This window comes from Chiloscyllium plagiosum, unplaced genomic scaffold (genome assembly GCF_037043375.1).
Source record: "Chiloscyllium plagiosum isolate Xiang-an unplaced genomic scaffold, Cpla_swu_hap1 HiC_scaffold_38, whole genome shotgun sequence".
Taxonomy (NCBI): domain Eukaryota; kingdom Metazoa; phylum Chordata; class Chondrichthyes; order Orectolobiformes; family Hemiscylliidae; genus Chiloscyllium; species Chiloscyllium plagiosum.
Window position 1 is genome coordinate 24,677,623 of NW_028270176.1, and position 22,087 is coordinate 24,699,709.

The 22,087-nt window shown below is 45.2% G+C and overlaps 2 protein-coding genes across 2 annotated transcripts in view; one reads left to right on the forward strand and one right to left on the reverse strand.

Moving 5' to 3' along the window:
• Positions 1-1,137: 1,137 nt before the first annotated feature.
• LOC122544188 (C-reactive protein-like) lies at positions 1,138-7,491 on the forward strand. The gene is made up of 3 exons (XM_043683242.2): positions 1,138-1,217; positions 2,574-2,649; positions 6,474-7,491. Exons 2-3 carry the CDS (start codon positions 2,586-2,588, stop codon positions 7,088-7,090), a joined length of 681 nt encoding a protein of 226 aa, XP_043539177.1. The 5' UTR covers positions 1,138-1,217; positions 2,574-2,585; the 3' UTR covers positions 7,091-7,491.
• Positions 7,492-19,308: 11,817 nt separating this feature from the next.
• Positions 19,309-22,087, reverse strand: part of LOC122544190 (uncharacterized) — a 33,467-nt gene continuing 30,688 nt past the window's right edge. The window contains exons 7-8 of the mRNA XM_087981055.1: positions 19,547-19,585; positions 19,309-19,419 (exon numbers count right to left, since the gene is read on the reverse strand). Of these exons, the coding sequence (XP_087837181.1) occupies positions 19,363-19,419; positions 19,547-19,585 (96 nt within the window). The 3' untranslated portion in view covers positions 19,309-19,362. The remainder of the gene's footprint in view (positions 19,420-19,546; positions 19,586-22,087) is intronic.

Genomic DNA, 22,087 nt, shown 5'->3' on the forward strand with positions numbered 1-22,087 from the left:
GTGAGCTCAAATGAATTAGCCAACACACCATTCAACCAATACTGATAGAATTCCACATTTTTGTGAGATACGCAGTGAACCAAGACCTGATCAGGATAGTCATTGTTCAGTTAGAGAGCTTTAATACTGTCCCTCTGCATCAAGTCAGGGATAAGCCTGGAAGAGGTTGCATTGATATGCTGCATCTCAGGGTTTAGAGGACTTTAGAAAGTCAACAAGGATTGTAGAAGCTGGCCAAAATCACAGAGATATGGAGGGTTGTAGGAACTGGAGAAGGTTAGAGAGAGAGAAATGGAGGGGCTGCAGATATTTACGACAAAGGGAGGGGAAAAGGGCTGGAGAAGGTTACAGAGTAAATGACATAGAGGCTGGAGGAGGTTATGAGAGATAGGAATGGGTTTTGGGCCTGAAGGAAGTCATCAGGGTAGGGAGGTTTGTCAGGGCAAGAGAAAGTTACAGAGATAAATGGGATTGTTGGGCCTTATTCCTGTAAAGTAACAGAAACAAATTGTTTCTGCAGTTGAGATGTTTACAAATATAGAGAGGATTTCAGGAGTTGGAGAAGTTTAGTGTATTTAGAAAGATTGCAAATGTGAAATGAGCTTCCCAGTATAACGATTATTATCCAGGCTTGAGGAAATCACATAGATAAGGAAGGTTATGGAGACCAGTTCTTTCAGTTGGGTTGAGGTTCGGGGTGGACCTTAAATTTAAATTGAATGCACAGCAACCATTTGCATTCATTCTGTCTTTCTCTATTATGTACGCGTGCAATGCAACTTAGAAAGATAGGAAGTGTAAGGGTGTGTTCATGTGTGTTTGTCCGTATCGTGTGTGTGTGTGTGTGTGTGTGTCTGTATTGTGTGTGTGCATGTGCGCAAGCGACTATGCGTTTCTGACTATGTCTGTATGTGCCTGAGTTTCTGATTCTCTGTATGTAATGTCCATGTGGTTGATATCTATGCGTCTGAATGTGTTTATTGAAGCTGCACATTAGACTTAAATATTTACAAGTTAAAATAAATTTATCAGGAGTATTTACTGCTGTTAGCTCCTGAATTGTTTAAATAAGGAGTTCAATGGAGGTTAATCCACTGCTCACTGATCTCATTCCTCCTGTGCAAGCTCCTTAAATTGCTCAGTCGTACAGCACAAAGCTGCACAGACTCCTACCTGTTGGGTGAGAGAAAACGGATCCCGCAGTTCAATCCAAACCAGTGAGTACCTTTCAAAGATGTACGAACACTGAAGAGAGAGACAGACAGAGAAAGAGCAAGGACAGTGGGAGTAGGCATGCAAATAAATGGTCAATGAGTGGGGGCAGAGGGCACAAAATTAGAGAGGTGCACATCACAGAGACAGAGAGAGAGAGAAAGGCAAAAGCAGACAGAGAGAGACAGAGAGAGAGATGGAGAGATAGCAAGAGATAGTGTGAGAGGGAGAGATTGAGAGAGACCGTAAGAGGCAGAGGAAGAAAAACAGGGAGAAACAAACATACTGAGTGAGGGAAGGAGACAGAGAGAGAAACAGAAGGAGGCATACCAACAGGAAGAGACAAACAGACAAACTGAAACAAAGACAGAGAGTAAGGGACAGAGAGAGAGGGAGAAAGAGACAGGGAGCGATAGAGATGCAGATGCACCGCATTCTGTCAATTTGTCTGGGTAATTCTTAGAGTACTGACATTCATACAGCTCAGGACACCCTTAGCACTGACTGTCAGGCCATGCGGCCCTCACTCAGTGCTGGTCTTCTGAGAGTGAAGCATAATTTCTGTATTGACCCACCAGTACTCACCAACAGAAAGTGTTGCATGCCCTCAGCACTGACCCTCCGAAAGTGCCCACTCCCTCAGCACTGACCCTCCGACAGTGTCCACTCCCTCAGCACTGACCCTCCGACAGTGCGGCACTCCCTCAGCACTGACCCTCCGACAGTGCAGCACTCCCTCAGCACGGACCCTCCGACAGTGCGACACTCCCTCAGCATTGACCCTCCGACAGTGCGGCACTCCCTCAGCACTGACCCTCCGACAGTGCCCACTCCCACAGCACGGACCCTCCGACAGTGCGGCGCTCCCTCAGCACTGACCCTCCGACAGTGCGGTACTCCTTCAGCACTGACCCTCCGACAGTGTCCACTCCCTCAGTACTGACCCTCCGACAGTGCAGCACTCCCTCAGCACTGACCCTCCGACAGTGCAGCACTCCTCGGTACTGACCCTCCGACAGTGCGGCACTCCCTCAGCACTGACCCTCCGACAGTGCCCACTCCCTTAGCACTGACCCTCCGACAGTGCAGCAATGCTGAAGTACAGCAGAGGGCAGACAACTTTGACTTCTGCATGGAAGTCCCATAGAATGGGATTTCAAACAATAGCCCGTCTACACTGATATAGGAGTGTTTGCCAGTGGAGCAAACCTGTGCACTGCCATAACTCTGAAAGAATTATTGGGGATATCACTTTATTTCCTGGGTGTTGAGTTTTACACGTCAGTGTTGGACTGCAGTTCTGATTGTACTAAGCAGCATCAAACCTAGGGACGTAACTCTCTGATCATTACCATTTACAGACTGATTGCAGGATGAAGAATTTCCTTCTCCTTGGGCTTGTCAGCTGCATTATTCTACCTGGACTGGTCCATGGAGGTATGCTTGCTTTGATAACAAACAGGCTGCTGGGTTGCAATCCTCATTCTACAATATATTTTCTCATGCCGAGAATAAGCAGCCATGCAAAGCAGGGAGGTAGCAGATCCCAAAAGGAAACCCAGCTCGGTCGTCAGAGTGTGTTTGTGTGTCTATACGTGAAAGAGTCATGGAAACGGAAACAATTGACCCGTTTTTTTTACACAGCAGGGGAGAGGCCCTTCAGTCCATCGTGTCCACGCCAGTCTTCAAGCATTTGTCTATTCCAATTCTATTTACCAGCACTTGACCCACAACCTTTTTATGATACTGCATTTGAAGTGCTCACTAAATATTTCTCGATGATAGGCATGATGTGGAGGAGCCAGTGTTTCACTGTGGTGAACAAAGTTAAAAAGCACATAACACCAGGTTATTGTCCAACAAACCTCGGGATTTGTTAAATATATCACTTTACTTGCATGACACTGAATTGAATTTATTGTCATGTGTACCAAGGCACAGTGGAAAGCTTTGTCTTGCGAGCAATACAGGCAGATCACAGAGTTAAATAGCATAGATAAGTAAATAATAGGTAAACAGCCGCAAAAACAAAAAACACAAGCGAATGTTTGTGAGACCATTCAGTATTCCAACAAAAGTAGGGTAGAAACTGTTGCAAAGCCGGCTGGTGCATGTGTTCGTGCTCCTGTACCTTCTCCCCGATGGTAGAGGTTGTAGAAAAACATCGCCAGGGTGGGATGGATCTTTAAGAATGCTGGTAGCCTTTCCTTGACAGTGGGCCTGTAGATGGATTCTTTCGATGGGAGGTTGGCCTCTGTGATTGACCGGGCCAAATTCACCACTCTCTGTAACCATCTCTGATCTTGAATGGTACAGTTGCCATACCAGGCAGTGATACATCCAGACAGAATGCTCTCGATGGTGCACCTATAAAAGTTGGCAAGGATATTCACCATCATGCCAAATTTCCTCAGCTGCCTAAGGATGAAGAGATGTTGTTGGGCCTTTGTAATCAGTGCGTCCACATGAAGAGTCCAAGAAAACTTGTTGTGGATGACCACTCTCAGGAGCTTGACACTCTCCACTCGTTCCACCTCTGTGCTGTTAATGTGTGTGGGGGAGGGGGGGAGCGGGGGCATGAGTAACATCCCGGTGAAAGTCAATAATGAGTTCCTTGGTTTTGCTGGCATTGAGAGCTAGGTTGTTCTCAGTGCACCATTTTTCAACGTCTTCCACCTTCCGTCTGTAGTCTGTTTCGTCGCCATCTGAGATTCGACTGACTATGATGGTGTCATCAGGGAACTTGTAAATGGCATTAGTCTGATATTTGGCGACGCAGTCATGGGTATACAGTGAGTACAGTTGGGGGCTCAGTACGCACCCCTGGGGGCTCCAGTGTTGAGTGTCAGTGATGATGAAATATTGTCCCCAATCTTCACTCATTGTGGCCTGTGGGTCAGGAAACTGAGGAAGGGCTTATGCCCGAAACGTCGATTCTCCTGTTCCCTGGATGCTGCCTGACCTGCTGCGCTTTTCCAGCAACACATTTCCAGCTCTGATCTCCAGCATCTGCAGACCTCACTTTCTCCTCCAGGAAACTGAGGATCCAGTTGCAGAGAGTGGGGCTTAGTGAGAGATCACAAACTTTAGTAATCAGTCTCAAGGGGATAATAGTGTTGAAGGATGAACTGTAGTCAATGAGTAGGATTCTTACGTAGCTGTTCTTGGTGTCAAGATGTTCTAGGGAGGAGTGAAGGGCAAATGATATGGGATCTGATGTGGATCTGTTGGTCCAATAAGCAAATTGGAGTGGGTCAAGAGTAGTGGGGAGGCTGGAGTTGATTAATGCCATGACCAGCCTTTCAAAGCATTCATGACCACCAAAGCTAGGGCCACTGGGCGAGCTGCATGAGCCTTCTTAGGCACAGGGATGATGTTGGCCTCCTGAAACAGGCAGGGACAGTGGCCTGCTGCAGGGAGAGGTTAAAGATGTCCGAGAAGACCTCTGCCAGTTGATCTGTGCATGCTGAGTGCACGGCCTGGTACTCCATCTGGTCCCATCGCTTTCCTTGGATTCACATGAAGGAAAACTTGATCTGACCTCTGATGCAGTGACTGTTGGGATGGATTCATCAGGACTTGTCAGAATAGTTGTTACCTCTCCGCCAAAATTCTGCTAAAAGTGAGCATAGAAGATGTTGAGACAATCTAGGAGGGATACGTCATCATTTGCTATCTTGTACTGTCTTTTTTTAGAACCTGTGACATCAATCAGTCCTTGCCATATTCACCAGTTATTTGGATCGATATTGGTCCTTGGCCATTTTAATGGTTCTGCGAAGGTCATACTTGAATTCCTTACATTTAAGTGGCTCTCCTGATCTGAAGGCCTCGCGCTTGGTTTTTAGCAGGTTCTGTATGTCCTGGTTCATCCAGTGTTTCCTGTTGGGGAACACCCAGATTGACTTCCTCGGTATGCAGTCCTCCACACGCTTGCTGATAAAGTCTGTGACAGTGGTGGTGTACTCGTCCAAGGTACCTGCAGACTGTTTGAACCTGGCCCAATCAGCCAATTCCAGACAGCACTGGAGTAGATCCTCTGCCTCCTCTGACCAGCACTGGACCTGTATCTGCGAGGGGGTCTCCTGTTTGAGCTTTTGCCTGTAAGCCCGGAGAAGAAACATGGCATTGTAGTCAGAGCTCCCGAAATGAGGGTTGGGATGCAGTGGTAGGCATCCTTCACAGTGTTAAGGAAACACTAAATAGCTTCAAAGCTATTGCCTCCAAATACACCTGTTGGACTATAACCTTGTGTTGTGTGATTTTAACTAAATACTTCTCAAATGTCTTGAGTCTCCCAGCGTCTATAATCATTTAAGGCCTTAAATTCTAGATACTTCTATACACACAACCTTCTGCATACAACACTTACCTCAAATACACCCCTGAAATGTCTGTTCCTTACCTTAAAGCTGTTCCAGTTGGTTATTGATCCCTCTGCTCAGGTGAGAGATTTCTTACTGTAAGCTCTCTCTATGCCACTTAGATCATTGTGCACTTGTTTCAGATCTGCCTTCAGTCTCCTCTGCTCAGAAGAAAACAATCACAGGATCTCTATTCTGTCTTGTGTGCTTTTCTGTGTGACAATATGAACGAGTCTTTATGTGTGTGTGTGTGTGTGTGTCTCTGTGTTGACTTTGTGGGTTTATGCAATTGAGATTTTGAGCATTTCTGTGGGTGTCTGTCTGTGATTATGTGAATGAATTTCTTTTTCTTAGTGTGTGTTTGTGTGTATTGATGCAAAAGACTTTTGGTTTCTTTGTGTGTGTTTCTGTGTATCAAAGTCAATGAATTCCTGTGACTTTGTGTATATGCATGCATGAGTTTCTATATGAATGAGAGAATGTGTTTCTTGGGATCGTCTGTCTGTCTGAAGAAGTGTTTCAGTTTTTGGGGATTTTTATGTGTGTGACTGTGTGTATAATATTTATGTGAAAATATGTTTTCAATGTAACGGTGTTTATGAGGACAGAAAGTGTGTGTGACAATTTGACAGAGAATATGTGTGTGAGAGACAGAGAGAGGGAGCATGAGTATGTTTTTGAGAGGTAATGTGTTTGGGAGAGAGCAATCTTATGTGTGCAACCACATGACAGTGTTTGTTTGAAGGTGTGTGAGTGCATGAAGCAGTGTAAAGCATCGGAGAGTAGGAGGAGGCTGGAAGATCTGACCCTTTTCCCCTTTCCGCCTCTTCCATTCCCTTTGCATCTCATAGATACTCCTTTCCAAAGGCTCAACACTGTCTTTTCCTTTGTTTACAGGTTTATTGGGCAAGTCGCTAGTTTTCTCGACTCAAACCGACAGTATTTATGTGAAGTTGCTGCCTAATGAATTCTCCCAGCTCTCGGCGTTCACTCTCTGCCTGAGGGCTGCCTCAGAGGCGAAGCGAGGCTACAGCTTGTTGTCCTATGCCACAGCGACTAAGGACAATGAGTTGCTGCTCTGGCACAATGAGGACACCAGGCTGTCCCTTTACTTTGGCAGCAACATATTCTATTTTGCCCTCCCAGAGACCGATGCTCTGCTGAGACACATCTGCGTGAGCTGGGAGTCCTCAACTGGATTCATCACCTTCTGGCTCAATGGAGTCCGGAGTCTTCAGAAAGTTGGGAACAGCGGTGCGGTGGTCCGAGGTGGGGGCACGTTTATCCTGGGTCAGGAACAGGATCAGGTGGAGGGCAAGTTTGACAGCAAGCAGAGTTTCGTGGGAGAGCTGACAGACGTCCACTTGTGGGACCATGTCCTGTCAGCAAACGACATCAAGGCGCTCAGTCAAGGGTGTCACAGCGCTGGGGGTAACATCATCAACTGGGACACAGTGCTATACGAGAGCAGGGGGAATGTGAATGTGGAGGATAATCACGATTGTAGCTTCTAAAAAATTGGGACTGGTTTGGATTTGATGGGAGCATTCACATGCTGACTCTCCTACGGGCACTCCTGTAAATGGACACAAGTGCAGAAACACACACAGACCTCAAAGTTTGGGAGAAGATTTGTAGCTTGGTTGCTCTTTGTTGTGGTTCTGTTCGCCGAGCTGGGAATTTGTGTTGCAGACGTTTCGTCCCCTGTCTAGGTAACATCCTCAGTGCTTGGGAACCTCCTGTGAAGCGCTTCTGTGATCTTTCCTCCGGCATTTATAGTGGTTTGAATCTGCCGCTTCCAGTTGTCAGTTCCAGCTGTCTGCTGCAGTGGCCGGTATATTGGGTCCAGGTCGATGTGCTTATTAATTGAATCTGTGGATGAGGAGAAGTCAAAATAGAGGCATGGCACTCATCCACAGATTCAATCAATAAGCACATCGACCTGGACCCAATATACCAACCACTGCAACGGAGAGCTAGAACTGACAACCGGAAGTGGCAGAGAGAAACTACTATAAATGCTGGAGGAAAGATCACAGAAGCGCTTCACAGGAGGCTCCCAAGACTGAGGATGTCACCTAGACAGGGGACAAAACATCTGCAATACAAATTCCCAGCTCGGCGAACAGAACCACAACAACACACAGACCTGTCCTGCCCCCCCAATACACACACCCACACAGTGGCTCCCCAACACAATACAATATACACACCCAAATACACACGCTCTCTCACACATACACACTCCCTAACACAACACACACACACTCCCTAACAAAACACAACACACACTCAGACACGTAGACCCTAACATAACTCACACAAGGACACTAAAACACATGGACATATAGAAACATGTGCACCACACAAACATGCAAAAACTAATTGGCAGCTCATGGATGTGCACATCATTTGCAAAATGCTGCTAACTTGAGTGTCAGAGGTCAGACTTTTGAGAGTTCCCTTAGTCAAGATCTGTCCTGGATTGTGAATGTACCCTCATGTAATTACAAATACTTAATCTCTATATATGTCTCTGTTTTCATTAATATGTAAGACTCAAACATTGAGCAAGTACACAGAATAAACAGTAATTCTTGCCATTAAATTCATAAACTCACAATAAAAAAGGGGTTTCTGTGATTTTATTCTGAATGCTCTCTTGAACACATCCACATACCTGTGTACACTTGTCAGTGGCAGTGTTGCTGCTCTCAGACCAAGAGACCTGGTTTCAAACCTCATCTCCTCTAGATGCCTGTTACAACATTGCTGAGCAGATGGATTGGGGAGGCTATCTCATGGTCACCTATCAGGAATTAGGAAGTCAGTGGGTACTGAACTATATTCTAAGACTGGAGTAGGTCTGGAGGCTTTCTTGGGATGTATTTGGAATTGTAGAATGAACTGTAGATGTGTGAATATTATCGAAAGGTGAGCTGGTGCAGGTTATACAGATAAGGAGGGATCTAGGGTTCAACTATATATACATCAGGTAAACAGACAGGCTCTTTAATAAAGATAAATAGAACAAGTTTATAACAAATAAATTTAAATAAAAGCAGAGGTAAGGATTATTATTCAATTACTTAAACAGGACAAATATATTTGCATGTATATTCACATGTAAAATACGCACACCTTCATGAAACCTTCAAGTCTTGGAAAATATTATGACATTTTTAGGAATACAAACATAACAGGACTTATGCAAAGAAACAGTTCAATTTAAAATAAAACATGATTGTGAGTTTTTATTTAACTGCAGTGGAAGAGTCTTTCCACTCAAGCTTTTGTGACTGGATGACTTCATAGATCAGTAATAATAGGTTGAAGTCACTTACTGTTAATAACAGTTAAGAAAGGGAATTCTCCTTCACCAAGCCTTCATTTCAACGCTGAGTTCCTCCAGGGGATTTTGAACTCAGACATTGATAAGGAAGCATTCAGAGAAATACAGAGGATTTTTGAAGGCAGGTTATTTCCCTGTCCAGCTACATTCAGATACAATATTATGCTGACAGTGCATCATGTGAACATTCCTTGAGAGTAATGTAGATTTAGAGATTCCAGTCGCATGCTTTGTATTCTGTGCAACTTCATCACATTTTTTTTGTCACAGCCCGTCTCCTTTGCTTTCTCAAGCACACCTTCTGAAACATCCAATATTAAGCCAGTCAAAGATATTCTAAATTGATATTAGAGATATTTAAAGCGCTCTGCTTGGTACCTACAAAACCTCCTGGAAGCCATTGTTTTGAATATCATGGTGCAGGGATGACACTGACCACAGGAGTGCTGCTGCTCACAAATGTCTACCAATTGCCAAAGTTTTGTTCTCATCACTTTCAAAGTATGTTTCATGCTGTTCTCAGTTCAAATGCATTCACAGCGTCAAACATCAATGAAAGCATTGAGTGTCTTTCAACTTAGAATACTCTTAGATTAGATTCCCTACAGAGTGGAAATAGGCTATTGTGCCTTCTGCTCACCAAACAATCTTTTATCCATGTGGACAGCTTATTCCTTTCATCATGAACTCCGACTTTACACAATGACTTTTTTTTCTCTGTGGCTCCTTGTCAAATACCTTACAGAAATTAAGGTACAAGCTTCCTTAAAACCCAAAGAGCTATCCATTTTACCTTTGTAGCAAGCTCCATCTAGTCACTTTAATTCCTTTCTCTGATTAACCTTTTAGTCATTCTCTGCTGTTCTTTATATTCTGCCCAATCAACTCACCCAGCAATCATCTCAGCACAATAATGCTTTTAAGTTTGATGCTTTCCTTAGCCTCTTTACTCAATCATGGATACTGTGTCCTCCTCTTGGAATTTTTCTTCCTGATAGGAACATGCGGATATCCTTAAATGTCTGCCATTGCTTAGCAAATGATCTATCCGCTAGCCTGGTATCCCTGTTCACTGTAGTTCTCTCAGCTTTCACACCCATGTTGTTACTATTGCTTGTAAATTAGTCTTGAATCCAACCTTCACTTTCAAACTGGTGATGGACATCGATAATGTGAATAGCAAGGGCCTTTGCCCTATGGTGGGGGAATTCAGAAGTAGGTGGCATACTTTTAGAATGAGAGGAGAAAGTTTTAAAAGGACACACCTTTATATAGAGATTAGTTCGTGTGTGAAATGGGCCGCTATAGGAATTGTTGGATGCAGGTACAATTAGGACATTTAAAAGACATTAGGATAAGCACATGAATAAGAAAGGTTTGGACAGTTATCGGCCAAGGTAAAAACAATGACTGCAGATGCTGGAAACCAGATTCTGGATTAGAGTGGTGCTGGAAAAGCACAGCAGTTCAGGCAGCATCCAAGTTATAGGCCAAGTGCAAGCAATGGAACTCGTTTCGGTTGTGACCATGGTCAGCGTGGACTGGTTGAACTGAAGGGTTTGTTTCCATGTGTGACTCTATGACTCTATAACAATGAATTTTAAAAATATATAAATCAAATCAGAAACTGAAAATTGTGCACAGATGTTACATGTTAGATTCCATATTTCTTCTTGAAATGGAGAAATTCAACAATCCACAAGTGCATTGTTTTAGTCTGAGAGATGCAGTTATGAATAGTAGTCTGCACATAAATTCTCCTCTCCCCATTCTTGTTTGGCAGAGCATAACATTTGCTCGCTTTTTTCCAAAATATAAAAGAGGTGGTTCACATCATCTCAATTGATTTATCTTGGTCACTTTATGTAGGGATTCTAACAGTGAGCCACCTGGAACATCAGTAACTTGACACAGGAAAATTAAAGTAATCTGGTATGTCCAAAGCTTTGAGTCATTACAGTCATAAAATGCAAAACATGATCATTACGTACATAGTTCCAGTTCAAACATGGAGTAAACCAGGCAAATGTGAGGAAATAAATGATTTAGGCAATCAAAGAACATAAATCGTATGCATAAATAACAAAATGTCCAAAGCAGTTTTGGTGCTCAATCCAGGAGGATGAATTCTAAAGAGGTGAAGCATGTGTACGGCATAGTTACTCACCTGATTCCACTGACTAAAGAAGTCATGGTGCAGGGATGACACTGACCACAGGAGTGCTGCTGCTCACAAATGTCTACCAATTGCCAAAGTTTTGTTCTCATCACTTTCAAAGTATGTTTCATGCTGTTCTCAGTTCAAATGCATTCACAGCGTCAAACATCAATGACATCATCCATCAGGAAAGCAGGCAATCATCTTCATGAATTTTCAGAGGGCGGTCCAAGTAAATAGAACATAGAACATAGAAGAATACAGCGCAGTACAGGCCCTTGGGCCCTCGATGTTGCGCCGATCCAAGCCCACCTAAACTACACTAACCCACTATCCTCCATATACCTATCCAATGCCCTCTTAAATGCCCATAAAGAGGGAGAGTCCACCACTGTTACTGGCAGGGCATTCCATGAACTAACGACTCGCTGAGTGAAGAACCTACCCCTAACATCAGTCCTATATCTACCCCCCCTTAATTTAAAGCTATGCCCCCTTGTAATACCCGACTCAATACGCGGGAAAAGGTTCATACTGTCGACCCTATCTAACCCCCTAATCATCTTGTACACCTCAATCAAGTCACCCCTAAACCTTCTTTTCTCTAGTGAAAACAGCCCCAAGTGCCTCAGTCTTTCCTCATACGATTTTCCTTTCATACCAGGCAACATCCTGGTAAACCTCCTCTGCACCCGTTCCAATGCCTCCACATCCTTCCTATAGTATGGCGACCAAAACTGCACACAATATTCCAGATGCGGCCGTACCAGAGTCTTATACAACTGCATCATGACCTCAGGACTCCGGAACTCAATTCCTCTACCAATAAAAGCCAGTACGCCATATGCCTTCCTCACCGCACTATTTACCTGGGTGGCAACTTTCAGAGATCTGTGTACATAGACACCAAGATCCCTCTGCTCATCCACACTACCAAGTATCCGACCATTAGCCCAGTACCCCATCTTTTTGTTATTCTTCCCAAAGTGAATCACCTCGCACTTAGCTACATTGAATTCCATCTGCCACCTTTCTGCCCAGCTCTGCAGCTTCTCTATATCCTGCTGTAACCTGCCACATGCTTCCTCACTGTCAACAACTCCTCCGACTTTCGTGTCATCCGCAAACTTGCTCACCCAACCTTCTAACCCCTCTTCCAGGTCATTTATAAAAATGACAAACAGCAATGGTCCCAAAACAGATCCTTGCGGAACACCGCTAGTGACGGCACTCCATGAAGAAACTTTGCCATCAACTACTACCCTCTGTCTTCTTCCATCCAGCCAATTCCTAATCCAAACCTCCAACTCACCCTCAATGCCATATCTCCGTATTTTCTGCAGTAGCCTACCATGGGGAACCTTATCGAACGCCTTACTAAAATCCATATATACCACATCTACCGCTTTCCCCTCATCAACCTCCTTCGTCACCTTTTCAAAGAATTCAATAAGGTTTGTGAGGCACGACTTGCCCTTCACAAAACCATGCTGACTATCCTTGATCACACCTGATTCCACTGACTAAAGAAGTTACTTCTGAGAACAAGATTGTCTTTCATTAAATTATTGTATAAATCTATTTGATGATATGATGGAGATGTTTTGCAACTTCAATGGATCTCACTGAAATACCTAAAAAAAAAACTCATTCCTTCTTGCTGCAGAATCCAGAATATGAAGACATATAATTCATTTTTAAAACCAGGTCAAAGAAATGAGCATCACTGAGATGACCAGTGTTTATTGCTCATTTGTTTTCCTCCCGAAGAGGGCGTGAGTAATCCTCCAGTTGAGTGCTGAAATCGTTGTGGTGATAATGTACCACAGCTACTATATTTTTGGCAGGGAACGTCAGGTTACTTTAGATTACTTTAGATTACTTACAGTGTGAAAACAGGCCCTTCGGCCCAACGAGTCCACACCGACCCGTCAAAGCGCAACCCACCCAGACCCATTCTCCTACATTTACCCCTTCACCTAACACTATGGGCAATTTAGCATGGCCAATTCATCTAACCTGCACATTTTTTGGACTGTGGGAGGAAACCGGAGCACCCGGAGGAAACCCACGCAGACACGGGGAGAATGTGCAAACTCCACACAGACAGTTGCCCGAGGCGGGAATTGAACTCGGGTCTCTGGCGCTGTGAGGCAGCAGTGTTCTCCCCAATTTCCATGGAGATATTGCAAATACATCCAGACCAATGCAGTGGGTGATGCCGAGGATCCAGACTATCTGATGTAACTATCCTTCTGGATGATGAATGATGTGAGTTTGTGACACCTATCTACATGCAATTCGAAGAAAATGACTGTGGACATAGGAAGCATAGGAAGCAACCAGAGATAGATGCTGGTTGCCTTGGTCTGTAATTGCATGCATTATTAAGGAAAGCAATTGTTGCAGGTGATATTGTTGGAAAGTTAGAGGTAAGAATGAAAGCATGACGGTAGCATTCATTATCACCCCTTCTAACTTGATCATGATCTGCCCCTGCCTCACCCCTCACATTTGATGGTCTGTTTTGATCTTCATGCATTGTGCAGTTAAATTAATTGAATATAAAAGGGGGGCACGGTGGCTCAGTGGTTAGCACTGCTGCCTCACAGCACCAGGGTCCCAGATTCAATTCCAGCCTTGGGTGACTATCTTTGTGGAGTTTGCACACTCTCCCTGCGTCTGCGTGGGTTTCCTCCGGGTGCTCCGGTTTCCTCCCACGGTCCAAAGATGTGCAGGTTTGGGTGGATTGGCCGTGCTAAATTGCCCGTCGTGATGGGTGCATTAGTCAGAGAGAAGTGGGTCTGGGTGGGTTACTCTTTGGAGGGTCAGTGTGGACTGGTTGGGCCAAAGGGCCTGTTTCCACACTGTAGGGAAATTAATCTAAAGTACAGGCAATTTACTGGTGATGGGTTAATAAGTGTAAAAATACCACAGATGATTTGGTGATGGGAGAAGAACTTCAGTTGTATATGAGAGCACTTCTTTTTATATAGAGAAAAAAGTGAAAGTATACAAGGACTGCCATACAGAGATGGACAAATGGATTTTAATATGTTCTACATTTCAGGAATGTTGGGAGAAGAACTGCACAGTGATTAAAGTAATAATTAACATCTGCGAATAGCTATGACAGTGTTACTGCTGTGAGAATGAAACAAAGTGTGTTTAAATGTAAGGTTGGAGAACAAATGGAATCGATGGTGGAAGTAAGAACAACGTAGCCTTATCATCATCCCCGAAAGGAACCCAGGGAAGTTACAATGTTTGGCGGAGAGATATGTTGCTTTAAGTGAGGCACCATGACCTATGTATTGATAGATCAACCAGTTAAGGGCAGAAACATGCATGGTTGATTTGCCATTGTACAAAAACTAGTTAAATCCCAAGGGGAAATGAAAATTAGAAAGGGTAACATTTTTATGGGATCAGAAACATTTTACATGAAGCTGAGACATTGATTGAAAGCGTTCGCAGCTGCAGGTTTGCATCCTTATCCAACTTTCAGAGTTAAGTAACCGATAGTTTCAAAGTGACCCCTTGTGGATCATTTGGAAACAAAATTTCTTTCCAGGAAAATGACCACACACGGAATAAGGAATTTGTTTCTGCATCTGAAGTCAAAATAAAGTGGAGAACGCAGACAGGACGTTTGGATGAAGGAGGGAACATCTCTGGGACCCCCGCACCAATCAACCCCCCGTCCCGTGGCCCAACATTTCAACTCTCCCTCCCACTCTGCCGAGGGCATGCAGGTCCTGGGCCTCCTTCACCGTCGCTCCCTCACCACCCGACACCTGGAGGAAGAACGCCTCATCTTCTGCCTCGGAACACTTCAACCCAGGGCATCAATGTGGACTTCACCAGTTTCCTCATTTCCCCTCCCCCACCTTACCTCAGTTCCAACCTTCCAGCTCAGCACTGTCCTCATGACCTGTCCCACCTGCCAATCTCCCATACCACCTATCCGCTCCACCCTCCTCTCTGACCTATCACCTCCATCCCCTCTCCCACTCAATTGTACTCTTTCCTACCTTCCCCCACCCTCCTCTCTGACCTATCACCTCCATCCCCACCCCCATTCACCTACTGTACTCTTTGCTACCTTCCCTCACCCTCCTCTCTGACCTATCACCTCCATCCCCACCCCCATTCACCTTTTGTACTCTTTGCTACCTTCTGGCCAGCCCCACCCCACCCCCCACTTATCTCTCCATCCTGGAGGCTCCCTGCCTCTATTCCTGATTAAGGGCTTTTGCCCGAAACGTTGATTTTCCTGCTCCTCGGATGCTGCCTGACCGGCTGTGCTTTTCCAGCACCACTCTGGATTCGACTGGGACAACACTACCATTATAGGGCAAGCCAAACAAAGAACAGCCAGGGAATTCCTAGAAGCTTGGCACTCATCCACAAACTCCATCAACGAACACATCGACCTGAACCCAATATACCGGCCACTACAGCGGACAGCTGAAACTGACAACCAGAAGCGGCAGGGACAGGCCACTATAAATGCCGGAGGAAACACCACAGAAGCGCTTCACAGGAGGCTCCCAAGCACTGAGGATGTCACCTAGACAGGGGACGAAACATTTGCAACAAAAATTTCCAGCTCGGCGAACAGAACCACAACCACAATTACAAGATGATTAGGGGTTTAGATAGGGTCGACATTGAGAATCTCTTTCCACGTATGGAGTCAGCTATTACAAGGGGGCATAGCTTTAAATTAAGGGGGGGTAGGTATAGAACAGATGTTAGGGGTAGGTTCTTTACTCAGCGAGTCGTGAGTTCATGGAATGCCCTGCCAGTAGCAGTGGTGGACTCTCCCTCATTATGGGCATTTAAGCGGGCATTGGATAGGCATATGGAGGATAGTGGGCTAGTGTAGGTTAGGTGGGCTTAAATCGGCGCAACATCGAGGGCCGAAGGGCCTGTACTGCGCTGTATTCTTCTATGTTCTATGTTCCATGTTCTATGTTCACTCTAATTTAAACAAACGTTTGGATGGAGAAGTGTAGTCATGGATCTCAAAGAGAGACAGAAAGCAGTGGTGCTTAGTTAAGCTGAATCAGATGCAGATTGAAGTAATGAATACAAAGAATCAGAGCTTGGAAAAAGTGAGGGCTGCAGATGCTGGAGATCAGAGCTGAAAATGTGTTACTGGAAAAGCGCAGCAGGTCAGGCAGAATCCCAGGAACAGGAGAATCAACGTTTCGGGCATGAGCCCTTCTTCAGGAATGAGGAAAGTGTGTCCAGCAGGCTAAGATAAAAGGTAGGGAGGAGGGACTTGGGGGAGGGACGTTGGAAATGTGATAGGTGGAAGGAGGTTAAGGTGAGGGTGATAGGCCGGAGTGGGGGTGGGGGTGGAGAGGTCAGGAAGAAGATTGCAGGTTACGAAGGTAGTGCTGAGTTCGAGGGTTGGGACTGAGACAAGGTGGGGGGAGGGGAACTGGAGAAATCTGAGTTCATCCCTTGTGGTTGGAGGGTTCCTAGGCGGAAGATGAGGTGCTCTTCTCCAGCCGTCGTGTTGCTATGGTCTGGCAATGGAGGAGTCAGCTGCACCCGATGTGGCCTCCTCTATATTGGGGAGACAGGTCGTCTACTTGCGGAACGCTTCAGAGAACACCTCTGGGACACCCGGACCAACCAACCCAACCACCCCGTGGCTCAACACTTCAACTCCCCCTCCCACTCCACCAAGGACATGCAGGTCCTTGGACTCCTCCATCGCCAGACCATAGCAACACGACGGCTGGAGGAAGAGCGCCTCATCTTCCGCCTAGGAACCCTCCAACCACAAGGGATGGCATCAGAGCTTGGAAGTCAATGTCAAATGGATAGCATCTCATAGAGAATTATTTTCCCATATGAAATATGAGCAAATGCATTTGAAAACAACATATGAACAGCAGTTTGTAACATTTTCATGAGGTTGTCATCCTTTAGCTGCACCACATCATAAACCCACAAAGACTTGTGAGTCAGCAATTGATACAATGCCCAGGGATCAAATATTCCAAGTGAAACATAGAGAAATACAAAACACAACGAAGAGTAGGCACTTCAAGCTTGCTTCGACATTAATTGTGATTAGGTTCAGCTAAATAGAGTATTTCTGCAAATATCGCTGATTGCTTTACCCCAAGTCTTACCTCCAGTTCTGACACAGCTCAGAAAATTTACAGAGCAATGCATTGAATTGTTGAAATAGAAATACAATATATTTCTGATACGAAATTGCATCTCACCAAATGTGGAATACTAGCATCAATAGAAGTCCTGAATACCTATTCTTTAGGTGGAGTCTCAACTCAGTTTCAAGACATTTCTGCGGTAGTCCCTCAGGACTATGTCCTTGTCCAACCGTATGCAGTAGCTTTATCAATTGTTTTCCCTCTATCAGAAGGTGACACGCAGGGATGTTCATGGATGACTCAACATTAGGGTGCACCGCTTGTGACGCCTCAGGTATTGAAGCAACTCACGTGCAGATACTAAACAAACCCGCAAAACATTCAGAATAAGTTGACAAGTTGCAAGTTACATCTCGCCAAAATGCCAATTAATGGCATTGCCAGGAAGAGTGTCACTATCCCTTGAATTCCAATGTAATTTCCATTGCTGAATCAGTGACTAGGCCAGACCCCCTCAAAATACTTTAAGAAGGTAGCCAAGAACCTGACTTATCTTAGTTAAAGGCAGATGTGAAGTGGATATTCTAATTGTGATGCAGCTCTTCAAACCACTTGGCTTTAAGAAAACTAGAGCTTATTTCAAGGCTACAGTTGAAACATGGACAAAAGAAATGGAACTTAGAATAACTTATTGTTGGAAAACTTAACTGACCCAACATAGCAACTTAACTAAGGAACTGTTCCAATTCCCGTAACATCCCGTAAACATGCCCCTTGGTGAAAGGTAAATTCAAATACTGGTTCTCACAGGCAGCAGAGGTAAGTCAGTCAAGAATGATCTGCTGAAGTTTGGAAGCTTTATCTGGCCTGTACCAGCTTCTCACTGCAACAACTAAACCAAACTAGATAAAAACCTGAACTGGGAGAACTGGCCACTCCTCTGCTATTGTTAAATAATGGTATTTCCAGGCATTTCCACATCTCTGCCTTTATGACCTGTCTTAAAAAGAAAACACAAGGACAAAATATCCTTGTTAATGTGACAGCATCATTGCACTATCAGTTATCATTGATTCATAACTACTTTAATATTTCAATTAAATGGGGGGCTTCAAGAACAGGAAAGAGGATTGGAGTCTGGGAGGCAGTATTTCACCCCATGAATCATCAAAGCTTGTCAACCATCCACAAGGCACAGGTCAGAACTGTGATAAAATACTTGTCACTTGCCTGCATCAGCGTAGCTCCAACAACACAACAGAAGCTTCACACCATCCAGGAAAAACCATCCTGATTATTTGGCAGCACAGACACAAAATCAACTCCTTCTATTAGTGATATTCAGTAGCAGCAGTGTGAAGTATCCACGTGATGCACTGTAGAAACTCACCAAGGCTCCGTGGGAACAGGTTACAATCACATAGCTACTATGATCTAGAAGTGGATGGGCAGCAGATACAATTGAGTATCACCCCTTGCCAGATCCATTCCAAAACACTCACTATCCTGACTCGGAATTATATCTCCAGTCCTTCGCTGTCATTGGGACAATAATCTGAAACTTCCACCTGAAGTATTCATTTTATCTACATAAATTGGACTGTAACTGTTCAAGAAGGGACCCACGTTCTTGAGGGTGGTTAGGGACAGATTATGAATTCTGGTCAGACGGTGCCTGCTAGAATCCGTGAGTGAATCACGAAAATATTCCTGCAGGGTTTGTTGATTGATGGATATTACATAAGACCGATGGCTATGCAAGAAAACAAAATGTGCGCTCAGAAAATTGATCCATTTGGCTGCAAGAATTTGGAAACAATTACGATTCTTCTGCAGTCTATGCACACCTTCATACTAGATGTATTCAATGTATATTTATCCCCTTTCCCACAAACTGATGAGATGCATGTTTGTGTACAGAACAAATATGTGTGTAACTCAGTCAACATCCTTAATGCTCAAGGCATGACAGTCAATTTCATTTGACATCAAGTGCCCAGTCTTAAACAATAAGGTTGACTCACAATTTTAAGACTGGGCACTGGAAATCATAGGGGACATCAATCCTGATGACAAATAGATCTGTTCATATTTCATTTGTTGTTTTTTACTTAACATGGTAGATGAATTGTAACTTCTTCACTCCACATTCCTCTTCAGTTCACTGTAAACAGACTGATCCTGCATTTGTAATCCCTGTTATAATTTAAAAAGAGATAGCTGTTCTGAGTGAGTGAAATAATGTGGCAAAATAAAACTGAGATGAAACACAGCATAAATTGCATGTGAAAGTTTTAAAATGAGACCCAAAAGATGTCTTTACCGTGTAAATATTTTCATCGGATGGTTTCATGGCTTTCCCCTGTACAAATGCAATTTGTAAGATGTATGTCATCAGGGTTAACAAAAATGTAAGGAGGTAATTCAAGTCAGAGCACAGTTAATATGCAATTGTGCATTATTAGCAAGAATGTCCTTGATGAATAATCTGTTCAAACTGTTCTTATCGCAAAATATGGTTGCTATTTGTTGCCTTCGATTAATAGGAGCAGGGGAGGAGGTGTGTCCGAGGCAATGACAGAACCAGCCTGGTTGTCGTTTCATTAAATCCTGAAATGCCCTCCGAGGTGACAAACCTAACTTACCTATTTGCTCCTGCTCTGTTCCACTTATCTGATCGAAGGAAGTTTCGGATAACAGCATGTCAGCTTTCTTGCCTGTGCCTTTAGATCTCTCCTGCTTCAACTTGTGCCTCTGTGAACTTGTGATCACACAATCAGGGAAAATTCCTGGGAAAACATTCTCGTGGTCTTTAGTTGCCTGTGTCTCCCCTGGCGTTTCAACTAGAGCAGGCAGCACACCTACCAGTGAATCAGCGATATCATTTACAAATTGTATTCCTGGAGCTGAGAGTTTGTCCAGTACTCCTACCACAAACTCTCCACTGTTCTCTGGACTCTCTAGCCTCACTTTACATAACTGAGCACTTTTTGTCTCACCATGAATTCCTGTTACCAGCATCTGTTCTGGCAATAGTCTCTCAGGAGTACATCCTTCAGCATTACAGACTGAGAGGATCCTGTGTCCCTTAATATTGTAGGAGAAAGTGAGGACTGCAGATGCTGGCGACCAGAGCTGAAAAATGTGTTGCTGGAAAAGCGCAGCAGGTCAGGCAGCATCCAAGGAGCAGGAGAATCTACGTTTCGGGCATAAGCCCTTCTTCAGGAATGAGGAGGGTGTGCCAAGCAGGCTAAGATAAAAGGTAGGGAGGAGGGACTTGGGGGAGGGGCGTTGGGAATGCGATAGGTGGAAGGAGGTTAAGGTGAGGGTGATAGGCCGGAGAGGGGGTGGGGGCGGAGAGGTTGGGAAGAAGATTGCAGGTCAAGAAGGCGGGGCTGAGTCCGATGGTTGGGACTGAGATAAGGTGGGGGGAGGGGAAATGAGGAAGCTGGAGAAATCTGCATTCATCCTTGTGGTTGGAGGGTTCCTAGACGGAAGATGAGGCGCTCTTCCTCCAGGCGTCGTGTTGCCATGGTCTGGCGATGGAGGAGGCCAAGGACCTGCATGTCATTGGCGGAGTGGGGGGGGGAGTTAAAGTGGTGCGGGTGTCCCAGAGGTGTTCTCTGAAATGTTCTGCAAGTAGGCACGGTGGCACAGTGGTTAGCACTGCTGCCTCACAGCGCCAGAGACCCGGGTTCAATACCCGCCTCAGGCGACTGACTGTGTGGAGTTTGCACGTTCTCCCCATGTCTGCGTGGGTTTCCTCCGGGTGCTCCGGTTTCCTCCCACAGTCCAAAGATGTGCAGGTCAGGTGAATTGGCCATGCTAAATTGCCCGTAGTGTTAGGTAAGGGGTAAATGTAGGGGTATGGGTGGGTTGCGCTTCGGCGGGGCGGTGTGGACTTGTTAGGCCGAAGGGCCTGTTTCCACATTGTAAGTAATCTAATCTAATCTAATCTAGGCGGCTTGTCTCCCCAATGTAGAGGAGGCCACATCGGGTGCAGCGGATGCAGTAAATGATGTGTGTGGAGGTGCAGGTGAATTTGTGATGGATATGGAAGGATCCCTTGGGGCCTTGGAGGGAAGTGAGGGGGGAGGTGTGCGCACAAGTTTTGCATTTCTTGCGGTTGCAGGGGAAGGTGGCGGGAGTGGAGGTTGGGTTGGTGGGAAGTGTGGACCTGACAAGGGAGTCGCGGAGGGAGTGGTCTTTCTGGAACACCGATAGGGGAGAGGAGGGAAATATATCCTTGGTGGTGGGGTCTGTTTGGAGGTGGCAGAAATGACGAAGGATGATACAATGTATCTGGAGGTTTGTGGGGTTGTAGGTGAGGACCAGTGGGGTTCTGTCCTGGTGGCGGTTGGAGGGGCGGGGTTCAAGGGCAGAGGAGCAGGAAGTGGAGGAGATGCGGTGGAGAGCATCGTCAACCATTTCTGAAGGGAAATTGCAGTCTTTGAAGAAGGAGGCCATCTGGGTTGTTCAGTATTGGAATTGGTCCTCCTGGGAGCAGATGTAACGGAGGCGAAGGAATTGGGAATATGGGATGGCGTTTTTACAGGGGGCAGGGTGGGAGGAGGTGTAATCTAGGTAGCTGTGAGAGTCAGTCGATTTATAGTAAATGTCTGTGTTGAGTCGGTCGCCCGAGATAGAAATGGAGAGGTCTAGGAAGGGGAGGGAGGAGTCTGAGACGGTCCTGGTAAATTTGAGGTTGGGTGAAAGGTGTTAGTAAAGTGGATGAACTGTTCAATCTCCTCGTGGGAGCACGAGGCAGCGCCGATACAGTCATCAATGTAGTGGAGGAAAAGGTGGGGGGTGGTGCCAGTGTAGCTACGGAAGATGGACTGTTCCACATACCCTACGAAGAGGC